We start from the raw sequence: 14,748 nt of genomic DNA, 5'->3' as shown, positions 1-14,748 counted from the left end.
TGCCTTCTACTGAGAGGAGCCATTGGTCCATCTAGCTTACCACTGCCTATGCTCGCTGGCAGAGACTCTCCAAGGCTTCAAGAGGAGGACACTCCCAGCCCTACCTGAAGATACCGGCGATTGACCCTGGGACCTTCTGTGCTGAAGCAGGCACTCTACCGCTGAGCGATAATAATAATATAATAATTTATTATTTATACCCCGCCCATCTGTCCGGGTCTCCCCTGCCACACATCAAAATACATTAAAATATCACAGACTAAAAACTTCCCTGCCTTTAGGTATTTTCTAAATGTCGGGTACCGGTAGTTGTTTATCTCTCTGACCTCTGATGGGAGGGCATTCCACAGGGCGGGTGCCACTACCGAAAAGGCCCTCTGCCTGGATCCCTGTAGCTTTGCTTCTCGCAGTGAGGGAACCGCCAGAAGGCCCTCGCCGCTGGATCTCGGTGTCCGGGCTGAACAATGGGGGTGGAGACTCTCCTTCAGGTATACAAGGACCGAGGCCGTTTAGGGCTTTAAAGCGATGGTCCTCCCCCCCCACACACAAATGGGATTGGACAGATTTGTGGAGGCTATGTCTGTCATGACCTAAAAATGAAACCTGCATAGCTAGAGACAGGACACTTCTGGCAAGAGATGCTTTGCACACACATCGGGAGAAAGCCGCAGCTTTTCCATCTTGCTCACAGAAGCATCAAGCTGCCCACTTCAAGACACAGCATGCTGGGCTTCAGCGGACCTTTGGTGTGATCCTGCAGGGTTCTTCAGATGTTCTTAAACACTGAAACTTTAATATGGCTCTAAGTGCTACAAAAACCTCTGGGTTTTCAAGGTTGCAAAGAGGCAACCTGACTACTTTTAACTTTTTCTGCCATTCTGATTAAACAAAAAAAAATTCGAATTCTCAAAGCCATCAAATATTTAAAAATAGCCCTTGAAGGAGTGTGCAAACACATGTTAAAAAATTCCACAGCAAGGGGGTGGTTCTTAAATATTTCATGCTATTTTCTTAATTCCCCCATTTGAGAAAGGCCTTGGAAGAACAACATGCTGAAAAGATTTCAATTTCCTTCCACCCAAAGAACGCTTCAAAACATTATATATTTAAATTTGTTTTCCACACTCATGCATCACCACTAAACCATTAAATATTAAAAAACCAACCCTGCTTATAAAGCAGTCTGCATTTTCTCCTCTCCAAGGGAAGTGCAACACTTTTGTTGGCACAAGCCATTTCTTGTTACTGTACTTGCTCTAAATATGTATTTATTAAAAACACCAGGCAACAGGGCATGAATTCTCTCCCTTCCGAAAGCATTTTTTTTATTCGTTACTTAGCTAAATGTGTTTGTACAGCTCTCACATCTACAACTTTTGAATCTACAAGGATGTCAGTCACGGCAATAATTATATTAATAAATTGTAGCCACCTTAAGAAAAGATGAAGAGACATTTGGAATTAATATGCTGTAAATCGCTTCCGCACCCTCCTTTGTCAGTGGAGTTAGCCAGCCTTTTCTTCTCCATTGCCTTAAAGTCATAATTTTCCACTCATTTGACACATTTCATCTCACTCAAAGCACTGAACCCTAATACAAGAGAACGCCAGTATGTCAAATGCTCAGGATCCGAGAACACAGATCGGTTAATCTTAAGCAGGTGTCACCGACAAAAATGCGGCCATGTTTGTGAGAGGGAAGGTGGGCGAGAGAGAAACCTATCAAAATAATCAGCGTACGGTCCGGAGTCGTTGGGGATTCTGCAACGTTTTCAGAAGACCCGTCCTCCGTTTAAGTTAAGTTGCCTCCTCGCTGTATTTCAGGCTGAAGCTTGGAGAACGGGAGCTCTTTTGTGGACCAAAAATAGCCTTTTGCCCTTTCGTATCTCCCATTACTTCCACCTTTCAAAGAGGGCTTGAAACAGAAGTTGGATAAACAGTTATATTTGGGCAATGGTCATGAGCTACTCAGAACTAAGATGGCAATAGATACCTCATTTTTCGTCACCTACAGATTGATCTAGAACAGGCATCCCCAAACTTTGGCCCTCCAGATGTTTTGGCCTACAACTCCCATGATCCCTAGCTAAGAGGACTAGTGGTCGGGGAAGATGGGAATTGTAGTCCAAAACATCTGGAGGGCCAAAGTTTGGGGATGCCTGATCTAGAACTTCAGAGGCACCTGGGGGCACAGAGTGGGCACAGAGGGAAGTCCAGACACATGCCCTTTGTGTCCCATTCCCCACTCGCCAACTGCTTCTCCTGTTTCCCTCTCCCCTCATTTCCCATTTTTTTACCCTACCAGGGCAGCGGAAAAGGAGTGTCTCTTTTTCTTTGTTTTCACCCCCAAAACAAAAGAACACAGGATTTGTTCCTTACCACAAGCAACCCAACCCTGTTGCCTTTCCAAGGCAGCTGGGAAGGATCCTTCTTCTTCTTCTTACAACCCCTTTTTCTTACCAAGGCTGTTGGACACACCAGTCCTAGCATAATCCTACCCCTCTGAGTTCTACAGAGCTTACTCCCAGGTTAACAGGCGACAGATCCAAGGGCAGCCAGCAAAGCAGGGTGGCCCATGGCATCTGTCTGCCTGTCTATACATAACACACACAAACACACACACACAAACCTTCAAAAAGTAGCTCCAAGCAGTGGGTTTGGGGTAACAATTGTATACAGTGGTACCTCGGTTTACAAACACAATTGGTTCCGGAAGTCTGTACTTAACCTGAAGCGTATTTAACCTGAAGCGAACTTTCCCATTTAAAGTAATGGAAAGTGGATTAATCCATTCCAGACGGTCCGTGGAGTACTTAACCTGAAGCGTGCTTAACCTGAAGCGAGCTTTCCCATTAAAAGTAATGGAAAGTGGATTAATCTGTTCCTAACAGGTCCACGGAATACTCAACCTGAAGCGTACTTAACCCAAGGTATGAGTGTAATTGGTTCCGGAAGTCCGTACTTAACCTGAAGCATACTTAACCTGAAGCGAACTTTCCCATTGAAAGTAATGGAAAGTGGACTAATCCGTTCCAGACGGGTCCGCGGAGTATTTAAACTGAAAATACTCAAACCGAGGCGTACTTAAACCGAGGTATGACTGTAATTAGATTTTTTTAAAAATAAAAAAGTAACCTTTCACCTTTCACATAAAAGACTTCTGTGTCAGCATCAGAGCACGTGTTATGTTTTGCAGGCATGTTGACACCTTGTGATGGACACTTTGATAATTGCTGACAATGGTCTTTAAAAAAAAAAAAAAAGCCTACCGGAACATGCGACAATGCAAGACAAATACTATAAATATTGTTCTTCAGCAGCAACTGCGTACGGCCTGCAAGAGGTATATTTTATGCCCCAGAATATGACTTTACATAAATTCTGCGTTGTGTTTGTTCTCTAAGATTCCAGGAAATCACATGGAGAGAGAGAAAAAATCTTCCTCTTCTCCTTCAATCAATACAATCCCTTAAGAGACCAAGCTTCAGGACATTCACATAAAATATTAGCTTTATATATTTGCAGTAGATAAACTGAAGTAGCAAGGCAATCAATCAATTTTCAATTACTTTCGGCATCTCAATATGATAGGACACATACTAAGTATCAACAATAGTGAAGCTAACGAACTGCTTCATGCCTATAGATGCCACAAGGACCCAAGGCATGCAGATGAGTTGTGTTAATTGTGACCGTGGCTACAGCACCAAGTGTGGCTCTGAAAACAGCCATATTCCAAGGACAATGTGGGATCAAGCCACCAGCACTGGCCACAATGCTTTGGTAACACATGAACTGGGCCCTAGTTGAGATGGTTGGGGGAACCGCTGGCTGCTATTAGTTTTTCAATGGCTGCCAGTTTGCCGTGCAGGAGGAGACTCTCCTTGTATGCTGCAGTGGATCTGAAGGCTGTTGTGTTGTGCTACTTAAGTCCAGATCACACAGCTGGCAGTAGTACGCTTGTCAAAAAAAAAGGCTCGAAGGAGATCAACGAAATTCTGGATGTGGTTGGTTCTTCCAAATATAGCATGAGGCTGCAAAGAAGTAGCTGTACTTACGATGTCAAACTTCTGGGTGATATTCCCCTGGACATCGAGTAAATAAACTTTGCCATAATGCGTTCCAAGTGCCAAAAACTGGAGAGGGGAAAAAAAGAGAGGAAAAAGAAGATACTCAGTGAAAATTCGAATAACTCTACTTACGAATGTTTCTACTTATGAATGGAGCTCCGTCTGCCATCTTGGATGCGGTTTAGATAGGATTTTTTCTACTTACGAATTTTTAGATAGGGTTGCTTTGACTTACGAATTCCCCCCCCCAATGCATTCCTATGGGATTCTACTTACAATTTTTTTCGACTTACAAATGTGCGTTCGGAACGCATTAAATTCCTAAGTAGAGGTACCACTGTACGTACATTATTGTGCTGGTGCATGCTAGCTGTCAAAGTCATTTACTGATGACGAATGTTGGCCAGCAGTCTCCTCATGCTGCCTCCTAGTCTATTGTGGCAAATCACAAACGCAGTGTGAAGACAGGGGCTCATCCTGGCAAATGCTTAAGAATAAAATGATAACATTTGATGAACAATCACTTTCTGTATTGGCTTAGCTAGAACGAGGAGTTGAAACAAAATATTCCATGACTATGGCCACCATCGATTTTTAAAAAGCCAGTTCCCGACTTCTGCCTCTTTCTTGCACCTTCATCATGATGGAAGCAACAAGCCGGTGTGTGTTAAGCGTGTAAAAGTGGAACTTCTGCTAAGCTACAGAGGAGGGGTGGATACCCAAAACAACATGTCACAAGCAAGCTTGGAGGAGGAGGAGGAGGTAGCTTCGCATCTGAGAAGTGGGAGTGAAAGAAGAAAGGTGAAAGTGGAGTGAAGAAGCCAGGACACTGGAGGAGGGAGAAGGAAATGGGGGTTTTCTATGCCACTGCCACCACCTAGCCAACTCTCATCTTTGAAAGGCATGTGGTTAAATAGTACATATACAGCTTTGTAAAGTAAAGACCCCTTCATCGTCTGTTTAACTCGTTGCTTGTTTTCCTTCTCTTCCTGTTTTGTGGGATGAATTAATTTTGTTAAATTGTTAAATTAAATTGTTGTTAAAATTAAAATGTGGGATTTTAATTTTGTTGGGATAGTATGTAATGAATTTTAACATTTTTAATTATTGTTGTGTTGATATTTGTGTACAGGCATGGTCCTCACAATAAACGGTTTGGTTGTTGTTGTTGTTGTTGTTGATATACAGCTTTGTGGCACAAAAACAAGTCACTTAAAAAACAACAATGTATAAACGGAATTGCTTGCTTTTAAAGCTGCCCCTCCATTTTAAACCATGTCTAAAGTCCCAACAAGCACAAAGGTTTTCTCAACTATTTTTTCTTGCATCCAGTTCTTAAGCACGTGGGGAGATATAATACTAATAATAATAATAATAATAATAATAATAATAATAATCAACTTTTATTTATATCCCGCTCTCCCCAGCTGAAGTCGGGCTCAGGGCGGCTAGCATCAAATACATAACATTAGTATAAAATCAAACAATAATTAAATTACAGTGGTGCCTCCCTAGACGAATTTAATTCGTTCCACGGGTCTTTTCTTATAACGAAAAATTCGTCTAGCGAATCCCATAGGAATGCATTGAATTTTATTTTTATTTTATTTTGCCCATAGGAACGCATTAATTGAATTTCAATGCATTCCTATGGGAAACCGTGATTCGCTAGATGAATTTTTCGTAAAACGCATTCGTCTAGCGAGGCAACCTCCGCTAGAAAAAACCTTTCGTTAAGCGGAAATTTCGTTAAGCAGGGCATTCGTTAAGCGAGGCACCACTGTACCTCCTAAAAACAGGTAGTCTAATTCGGTGACTTTCCGCAGGATTAGGGTTGGGAACAGTAAGTGCTCATCATCCCAACTGTTTATGCTGCTCTTATATGGGCTTGTGAGAATGCTGGAAGGCCTCTTTCATATTAGTTCTTATACAAAAAGAAAAGGGGAGTCAGGCTGAGCCCTGACCAAAGGCCAGGCAGAACAACTCCATCTTGCAGGCCCTGCAGAAAGATGTCAAATCCCGCAGGGCCCTGATCTCTTGTGGCAGAGCGTTCCACCAGGCCGGGGCCAAGGTCAAAAAGGCCACCCTAATCTCTCTGAGGCCCGGGATCTCCAAGGTGTTATTATTTGTATAGCGTAAGGTCCTCCGTGGGGCATACCAGGAGAGGCAGTCCCGTAGGTACGAGGGTCCTAGGCCATATAGGGCTTTAAAGGTTAAACCCAGCACCTTAAACCTGATCCTGTACTCCACCGGGAACCAGTGCAGCTGGTAGGATAGCACTGGATGAACATGATCCCGCGGTGAAGATCCCATAAGGAGTCTCGCCGCAGCATTCTGCACCTGCTGGAGTTTCTGGGTCAGTTTCAAGGGCAGCCCCACGTAGAGTGAGTTACAATAATCAAACCTGGAGGTGACCGTCGCATGGATCACAGTGGCGAGATCAGGGCGGGAGAGGTGAGGGACCAATTGCACATATGAGCAACTTAGCACATAATCATGGCATGCATTCCTTGAAAAGGTTGCTCTCTCTCGCTCTCTCTCTCTCTCTCGGACAGGTCAGTCCCAGTTTAATATACAAAGAAGATGGCAATGCAAATGACCCAGCCTGCTCTGGTCCTGCGGTTAAACCTTTCAACCATAAAAACAGGTTGGGAACCAGCATTAAGTGTGTGCAGTGTGCATAGAGCACATGTGCTGCATGAGCACATAGAATACCTCCCAAAAAACCCCACAAAATAAGTGCTCTACTTGCTATTTCATAATACAACAAAAACCCATGCAGGGTTATTATTTATATATTTAGATTCTAAAGAGAGATCTAGTTTATGCTACTGAATTCTGTGCACTAAAAACAAATTAACCAACCAAATGTTTGGTGCTTCTTTATATAGAGGCGGATGCATTCCTTCCCCCCCCCCACCTTTTCTTTAGCATTACTCAAGTGGTCAGACTCCTAAATTCTCTGTATTTCATTCCATGTGAGCATGCTTCATTGCAGCCTATAATGAAATGCTCAAATTTACAGGCACTACTAAGTGTGTCAGTCAAGCAGCACAATCTTTTTTTTTTTATAAAAAAAATAACCTTACAGAAAGTCAAGGTTCAAAAGGATTTATCAAAATGGAATTGCTTAAAATGAAATTTCAGTTCAGGCACTTAAAATATGAAGCCACATTAAAGAGAAGTCAAAAAAGAGGGGGGGGGGAGAGAGAAAGAGAGGAGAGAAGGGGTTCATTAGAAATTCATCCCCTGCAATGCCTTTCACTCCTGCAAGGTTGCCTTTTTACAGGAAGAAAAAAGTCCCCCGGGTAAGAAAATCAATACTAGTTAATAAAACATCAGGTGTGCAGACATAACTAGGTATGACTATTCCACTGCACAGGGCTGCTTGAATGCACCAGGTGCCATGACGATTAGTCATCCAATGCAGACAGCGAGACCAGTGAAAATATGTTTTAGCATTGCAAGGAAAAATAATAATAATTCTGGAGGGAAATTAGTCTGAATAGATGCCACTCTTCGGTACTCCAAACAAAGCCAAATTGTTCTAATCACAATGTACATCTATTCTACAGGCTACGGTTTTATTTATGATGGCTCTTTCATAGGGTTTGATTTCTCCTCTTTTTTTAAAGGATACACATGCGCACGCACCGCCCTCAGTTTTTAGCCTCGGCATTGTAAGAGACCAATTCCTAAAAGACACCTAGACTTCAGCTTCTAACATTATTGATCCTACTCATAAATAGTGTAGTTTGCTAGAAAAACCAAAAGTGCTCAGTTACTTAAAACAACTCTGCTGTTGTGTTGTTCTTTGTCACACTATAATTAGGGGAGAACTTGGACAGCTCCAAATATAGAAAATACTTATAGTGTTGCCCAATAAATTTACTTCTTCTTTTTTTTCTTTTTTTTAAAAGAAACGCCACAGTTCCAGATTAAAATTGTCAGCTGTCAGATCACAGAAACTTTCAAAGATCAGCTTTGCTGAACCTTTGGTGATCCATAATCTCATTAAGCACTGGGCACTTCCTGTTAAGAGGAACCTTCTATGACCCGGGGCATGCCGTGTTTGTGCAACAAGGAATCTCTGCAAAATAACATAAAATCAGAATGGGAAGGGACCACGAGGGTCATCTAGTCCAACCCCCTGTATTTCCCCCCTTTTTTTAAAAAAAGGAGGAAACAGAAGTGGGAAGGGGTAGAGAAAGAGGTGTGGGCTTTTAGATCATATCCCTTTATGTCATTATTGTGTGAAGGGCTGAGAAACAGTTTATTTCTTATTACAAGTAGAAAGGTAACCAGTCAAAGCTCAGAAGGCTTTACATCTTTTCGCACGTAGAATCGTAGAAATACATATGTAACATATCTGAAACCTTAATATAGGAAGGATCAAGGTGTATTGGCCAAAGGTGAGGTGGGTGCCTTAAAGGGATTTGGGGGTTGCCCAAGTCGAACAAGAAGAAGAAGAAGAAGAGTTTGGATTTGATATCCCGCTTTATCACTACCCAAAGGAGTCTCAAAGCGGCTAACATTCTCCTTTCCCTTCCTCCCCCACAACAAACACTCTGTGAGGTGGGTGGGGCTGAGAGACTTCAGAGAAATGTGGCTGGCCCAAGGTCACCCAGCAGCTGCATGTGGAGGAGTGGAGAAGCGAACCCAGTTCACCAGATTACGAGTCTACCACTCTTAACCACTACACCACACTGGCTCAAGGAGATGTATGACACTATATGCAAGAGAAAAACTTATATCCCTAAGCTTAAATCGAATTGTTCAACCAAACTTATCCTGCCCAGGTAGGTAAATTACATAAGGCAACATTGCATATCCAAGGTAATGGAAGTCTAATTTCAGATGCCTGTTCACGCTAACATATAGTCACATCCTTGTACATATATATATATAAAACAACCCTTAGCTTAGATTCCTTACATTACATCTCTCTTTCCCCCTCTATTACCTCTAACTTAACTGGGGTGCACTTGACCCCAGGAATATAATGTAAGGTTTTCAAGCATGGGTGAGTGGTGGGTGACTTGAAGAAAAATAGTAAATGCAAATAATTTATCCCAGCACGGGGCTGAGTGGAGGTCATGTTTATTCACCAAGCACTTGACAAAAACGTCAAAAAAAGTGATTGGATAATAGGTGGCTGCAGGAGATTTGCCAAGTAAAGAGTTTAAATCAAAACCACCTCCCCTGTCCTCCACTTCTTCAGAAGTGGCAGGTAACACAGAACTACTCCAGGGACAAATTGGGCGGCGTGCAAAGAGCTCACAGTAGTCAGAACTCACTTAGCGCATCTCTAAGCAAATAATTACCTCTACCCGCATACTTGCCATGAAACAAATTCTCAGCAACTGGAAGCATCTCTACAGTGTTTGTTACCACAATGTAGAGCTTCTGGTATATCATCTATTCCCAAATCTCAACTGTTTTGGTGAAGACGGCACAAATCTACATTTTAAAAAATATTACATGTGTGTGTGCATTAAAAAACAAACAAACTCTTACCTTCTCATGCACCATCATGCAACTGGCGACGTCCTTTTGAAGAATTTCCGTAACACCGTTAGAAAGCCTTTCATATTTCAGCTTGGGCTCTTCTTCACTGTCATCTTCCTGGATTCATAAATTTTAAGAGAAAAGAGGGATACTGGTTTTCCTCAGGTTTACACAATCCTACTCTTCCCACTACACCCCAAAATAAAAACACTGCATAGCAACAGCCATAGATGGTCCACCATGAACTCTTTCTAACAACCACTAAGAAATGGAAGCCAAAATACCAACTTGCAACTTTGAAATTCCTGGGGCCCGAATTCTGACTGCATTTTTTCCTTTTCCTCAACATGTTAGTCAATACTGCTGTAGCTCAGGAAATGTTTAATAATTTCTTAAAAGCAGGAGGGGAGAATCCAGAAGTGTACTTGACAAAATTAAAGAAAGCCCAATATTCTAATACACAAAATACATCACATATTTACTTATTTTCAAAATTTGTATACTTCTTAACTGTTGAAACCTCCAAGAGGATTACACCGAACAGGAACATATAGTGTACATTAAAATTATCAATGAAAAGTAAGAAGTTAAAAACAAGTTGACTAAAAAAATAAAAATATCCAAGTATACAGTCTATTTTGGGCGAGGGGAGAACACCTTCTCTAGACTTCAAGGAACTGCTCAGAAGCAAAAAGGTCACTTGCAGTTCTGAACATTAGGCACGCAGCTCCTGTTTGGCACTTAGGTGCCCACTTAAAACTTTTTAACCTGGTTTTCTCTGTGGAGTGATCCAGCTATGTTGATGCACCAATCTGATCCACTGATTTATGTCACATTCTGTATCTGTTATATTGATGTATTTTCACTGTTGATTTTTATGCCATGATATTTTAAAAATGTTGGTGGTATAGAAATTATTACAAATAAATAACATAAAAACAGTGTCGAAATGGAAACCTCGAAATGGAAACCCTATGGGTTTTAGACAACATCAAAAAGGATGTTTCTGAAGCTTAGGAAACATACATTTTTCAGTGTCGTTTCTTTCCATTTGTATCCTACCCACTCCCTCTTGCCAAAGTAAGCAACAGTTTCTTTAAAAGAGTATTCCCAACACATTGTTTTTCCGTGTGCATAGTGCTTTTACAAAGAATGAAAGGATGGCTCTCTACCACAAGGGGCTTGCAATGTAGAAGAAGTGGAAGGAAACGAAGGCTGGAGCAGAGAGGGGGAGAATGTGCAGTGATTGATGTTACATCTACTGAAGCTTACAGGAATTACAGATATAAAAAAGTAGAATTTACATATTACTTAACGACATGAAAAGCCAGCCACGGAGTGGAAGCCTCACAACATTCCCAGTTAGAGTAGACCACTAGAGCAAAGAGGGTTTCTGACCTTGAAATCTTGGGCAGAATCAAAACACTATAGTGGTACCTCGCAAGATGAAATTAATTCGTTCCACAGGTCGTTTCGCGTTGCGATAATTTCGTCTTGCGAAGCGCGGTTTCCCATAGGAATGCATTGAAATGTAATTAATGCGTTCCTATGGGCAAAAAAAAAAGGTTCGTCCCTCGCTTCCCGAACAGAATTCTTCAGGATGTATTGCTAGTGTGTGAAAACAGTCAAGATGCAAAGATCCTCAGGTATGCACCTCCAGGTGGTGGAGATGTCAGGCACCAAACTGGCGCCCAGGCATCTTCACTTGGTCACAAGAGGCCAACAGCCAGGTGCAAAACTTTGCCTGCCACCTGGCAAACTTTGAATGCTGTGTGAGCGTGAGTGGGCAGAAGGCTCTATGTGTCTGTGATTGAGACTGGGGTTGCCCTCCAGAGCCATAAAATGTTGGCATCCCTGGTGTAAATGAAAGATTTGAATGCAGGTTTTCCTAGGTTGAATCGGCTTCCTAGAGGTGGAAATACTCAAGATTAAGGAAAGACAACTAACCCACCAATAAAATCCCAACATTGAAGTAGCCAGAAAGTCAAGCAATTCAAGAAAGACTCCAAGAACAAAACTTCCACGAGTTTTACCTCAGAGGTAGGTAACTTCTAGTTACAGGTAGGTAGCCGTGTTGGTCTGCCGTAGTCGAAACAAAATTTAAAAATTCCTTCCATTAGCAGCTTAGAGACCAACTATGTTTATCATTGATATGAGCTTTCGTGTGCATGCACACTTCTTCAGATATACAAAATGCATGCAGACGAAAGCTCATACCAATAACAAACTTAGTTGGTCTCTAAAGTGCTAGTGGAAGGATTTTTTTTATTTTGTAGGTAACTTCTGAACACACCCGTCCTTCAAGTATAGGCTTATATCGGCCAGCCCCATGGATATTTGAGCTTCATAACACTCCCAAAGCTCACACTATGGACACCCCCCCAAAAAAAAAACTTTCTTGAGAATCATTATGGGCAGGTGTAGAGCTTGTAAGTCCTGTTGGGTGAATTTGTACATGCCCGACTCTAGTTGTTTTGCTGCTTTGAAGTGTTTTGATCAGGGGTCCACATATTTTGATTGGCTGGGTGGTCTGCCATCAATGCAGTCACCAACAATCCCCCCTGAAGTGGGTAGATCTAATGCATGGATAGGCAAACTAAGGCCCGGGGGTCGGATCCGCCTTCTAAATCCGGCCCGTGGATGGTCCAGGAATCAGTGTGTTTTTACGTGAGTAGAATGTGTGTTTTATTTAAAATGCATCTCTGGGTATTTGTGGGGCATAGGAACTTCTTCATCCCCCCCCCAAAAAAAATATATAGTCTGGCCCCCCACAAAGTCTGAGGAACAGTGGACCGGCCCCCTGCTGAAAAAGTTTGCTGACCCCTGATCTGTTGCATCCAATCTGGTCTTGCACTAGACTGCACGGCCAATGGCCAGGGAAGACAGGACTGAGGCTATAAAACATAGAGAGGGAACCAAGTTGGAGAAGGATGATGTAATCTCAGAGACCTCATGCTATGCTTTGGAAGTAGGTTCAGTGGCGCAACATCAGGAGAGCTTGGATTTGTCAAGTGATGACAAAAATACCCGTTCACTTAGAATTTGTTCAACCCCCCTCCACCAGCAACCCTCTCTCCTTATTCCAACTTTTTCTATATCTTCCTGAACTCCCACAACTGACAAATACTATCATATGGTTCACAAACCAGCAACCAATCTCTTCAATACCTTTAAAAGGGGTAAATACTCTGCGGGTGACCCGACCTTGGCTTGAATCTGAAATCTATGTGATAGAACTGTGATACAGTTTACATCTGGACAAGGTTTTGCATCTTGTGTATATATACGTGCACACAGAGTATATCACTAAACCCTGGACTTGAATAAATTTCAGTTTTCTGCTAGAAGACCAAGACCAGCTTTGCCACCGAAGGCATACTCGAGAGACCTGCCAGCAATCTAGTATGTTTTAAGCACCTTTTTTGTCTCCTTCCCATATTGCACTTTTAGATTTCCTCCTGCCAGCTTCTCTGAATCCAACCCAATGTGTGAAGTAGCCCTTTCATTGAATAATTACTGCATGTTCATAACACTGTTTTTTTCATATCTAAGATTTTTTTAAAAAAAAACACCTCAGGAATCCTTCCACAATAGGTGTTGGGGGTTATATAATATCAATTCCTTATATTGGGAGCCAACTAAGAAGCAGATACAGTCATACCTCGGTTTAAGTACGCCTCGGTTTGAGTATTTTCAGTTTAAGTACTCCACGGACCTGTCTGGAACGGATTAATCCACTTTCCATTACTTTCAATGGGAAAGTTCGCTTCAGGTTAAGTACGCTTCAGTTTAAGTACGGACTTCCGGAACCAATTATACTCATACTTTGGTTTAAGTACGTTTCAGTTTAAGTACTCTGTGGACCCGTCTGGAACGGATTAATCCACTTTCCATTACTTTCAATGGGAAAGTTCGCTTCAGGTTAAGTACGCTTCAGGTTAAGTACAGACTTCCGGAACCAATTACACTCATACTTTGGGTTAAGTATGCTTCAGGTTGAGTACTCCACAGACCGACTGGAACAGATTAATCCACTTTCCATTACTTTCAATGGGAAAGTTCAGGTTAAGTACGCTTCAGTTTAAGTACTCCGCGGACTGTCTGGAATGAATTAATCCACTTTCCATTACTTTCAATGGGAAAGTTCACTTCAGGTTAAGTACGCTTCAGGTTAAGTACAGAATTCCAGAATCAATTGTGTTTGCAAACCGAGGTACCACTGTACCTTCTTAATATGACCACATTTGCAGGATTTAAGTGCCACCATATGCTGGTTTGCACACCAGTGAGGTAACTCACAATTTCACTAAGTTATTGAAATAGTATCCCCACAAAACCACAAAGTACAAGCTACAGTAGAAAGGCCTAAATTTCAACTTTCTTCTTCACCTATAACAGCCAGGGACTTTGGTGTTAAGTTTTTATGACAGAATTTTTTTTTTAAGGAATTAATATAGGGATGTCAGCAATCAACGACACAGTTGTCGAAAACAATGTGTCAAGATGTCCAGCAAGATGCAATTTTTATTCAGTAAATCCAACACCGAACAAAGTTGTTACCAGTCAGACAGACTCAATGTCAAATTAGAGTGCAGGGCATAATCAGACAAATTACCTGTGCTTCTTGCTTCTTGACAGATGCAAAACAGTTAAAATCAAAAAAGTTAGCGCCGTCTGCAGCTTCTACGTTATGTGACAATTAACACATAATTGCATTTACGTACATTTTTATTATCAATAATAACAATGTACAAATGATCTGCACACTCTGGGGATAAACATGCAGAGTTGAGAGTGAATTCTAGGCATCAAAGTCATTATAATAAGACCCAACGTGTTGCTGAAGTCTGGACATCAAATGTGCAACCAAAGTGAAAAGTTAATTCTAGTCTCTCAAGTGTTTTGCATAAAAGCATTCATCCACGGACCATTAGATAAAGTTACTGTAAATAAGTTTTGCCTGTCTTATTTATGAGTGAAAACTAAGTAATTCCTCCTGCGCATGCATATACAAAAAACATATACTTTCAAAAACTCAGCTCACTGAAGCATTCTGCCAGGCTTCAAGAAAAAAACATAAATAAAGCGAGAAACTTCAAATATTGCGCACACTGATGTACCCATTTCATGATTTTCTGACAGGTATCTCTTATGTTAAATAAAAGTCAAG

General features: G+C 41.6%; 1 protein-coding gene across 2 annotated transcripts in view; it reads right to left on the bottom strand.

The window, feature by feature from the left end:
* The window catches only part of VPS41 (VPS41 subunit of HOPS complex), a 118,859-nt gene that overhangs the window by 79,421 nt on the left and 24,690 nt on the right, over positions 1–14,748 (bottom strand). For both annotated transcript variants that reach the window (XM_060280561.1, XM_060280562.1), the window contains 2 exons: positions 9,588–9,695; positions 4,059–4,136 (listed from right to left, as the gene is read on the bottom strand). In XM_060280561.1, coding sequence (XP_060136544.1) covers positions 4,059–4,136; positions 9,588–9,695 — 186 coding nt within the window. The remainder of the gene's footprint in view (positions 1–4,058; positions 4,137–9,587; positions 9,696–14,748) is intronic.

This window comes from Zootoca vivipara, chromosome 12 (assembly GCF_963506605.1).
Source record: "Zootoca vivipara chromosome 12, rZooViv1.1, whole genome shotgun sequence".
In the NCBI taxonomy this organism is placed as follows: Eukaryota; Metazoa; Chordata; class Lepidosauria; order Squamata; family Lacertidae; genus Zootoca; species Zootoca vivipara.
Note: the sequence above shows the minus strand (reverse complement) of the source record. Positions and strands in the feature narration are given on the sequence as shown.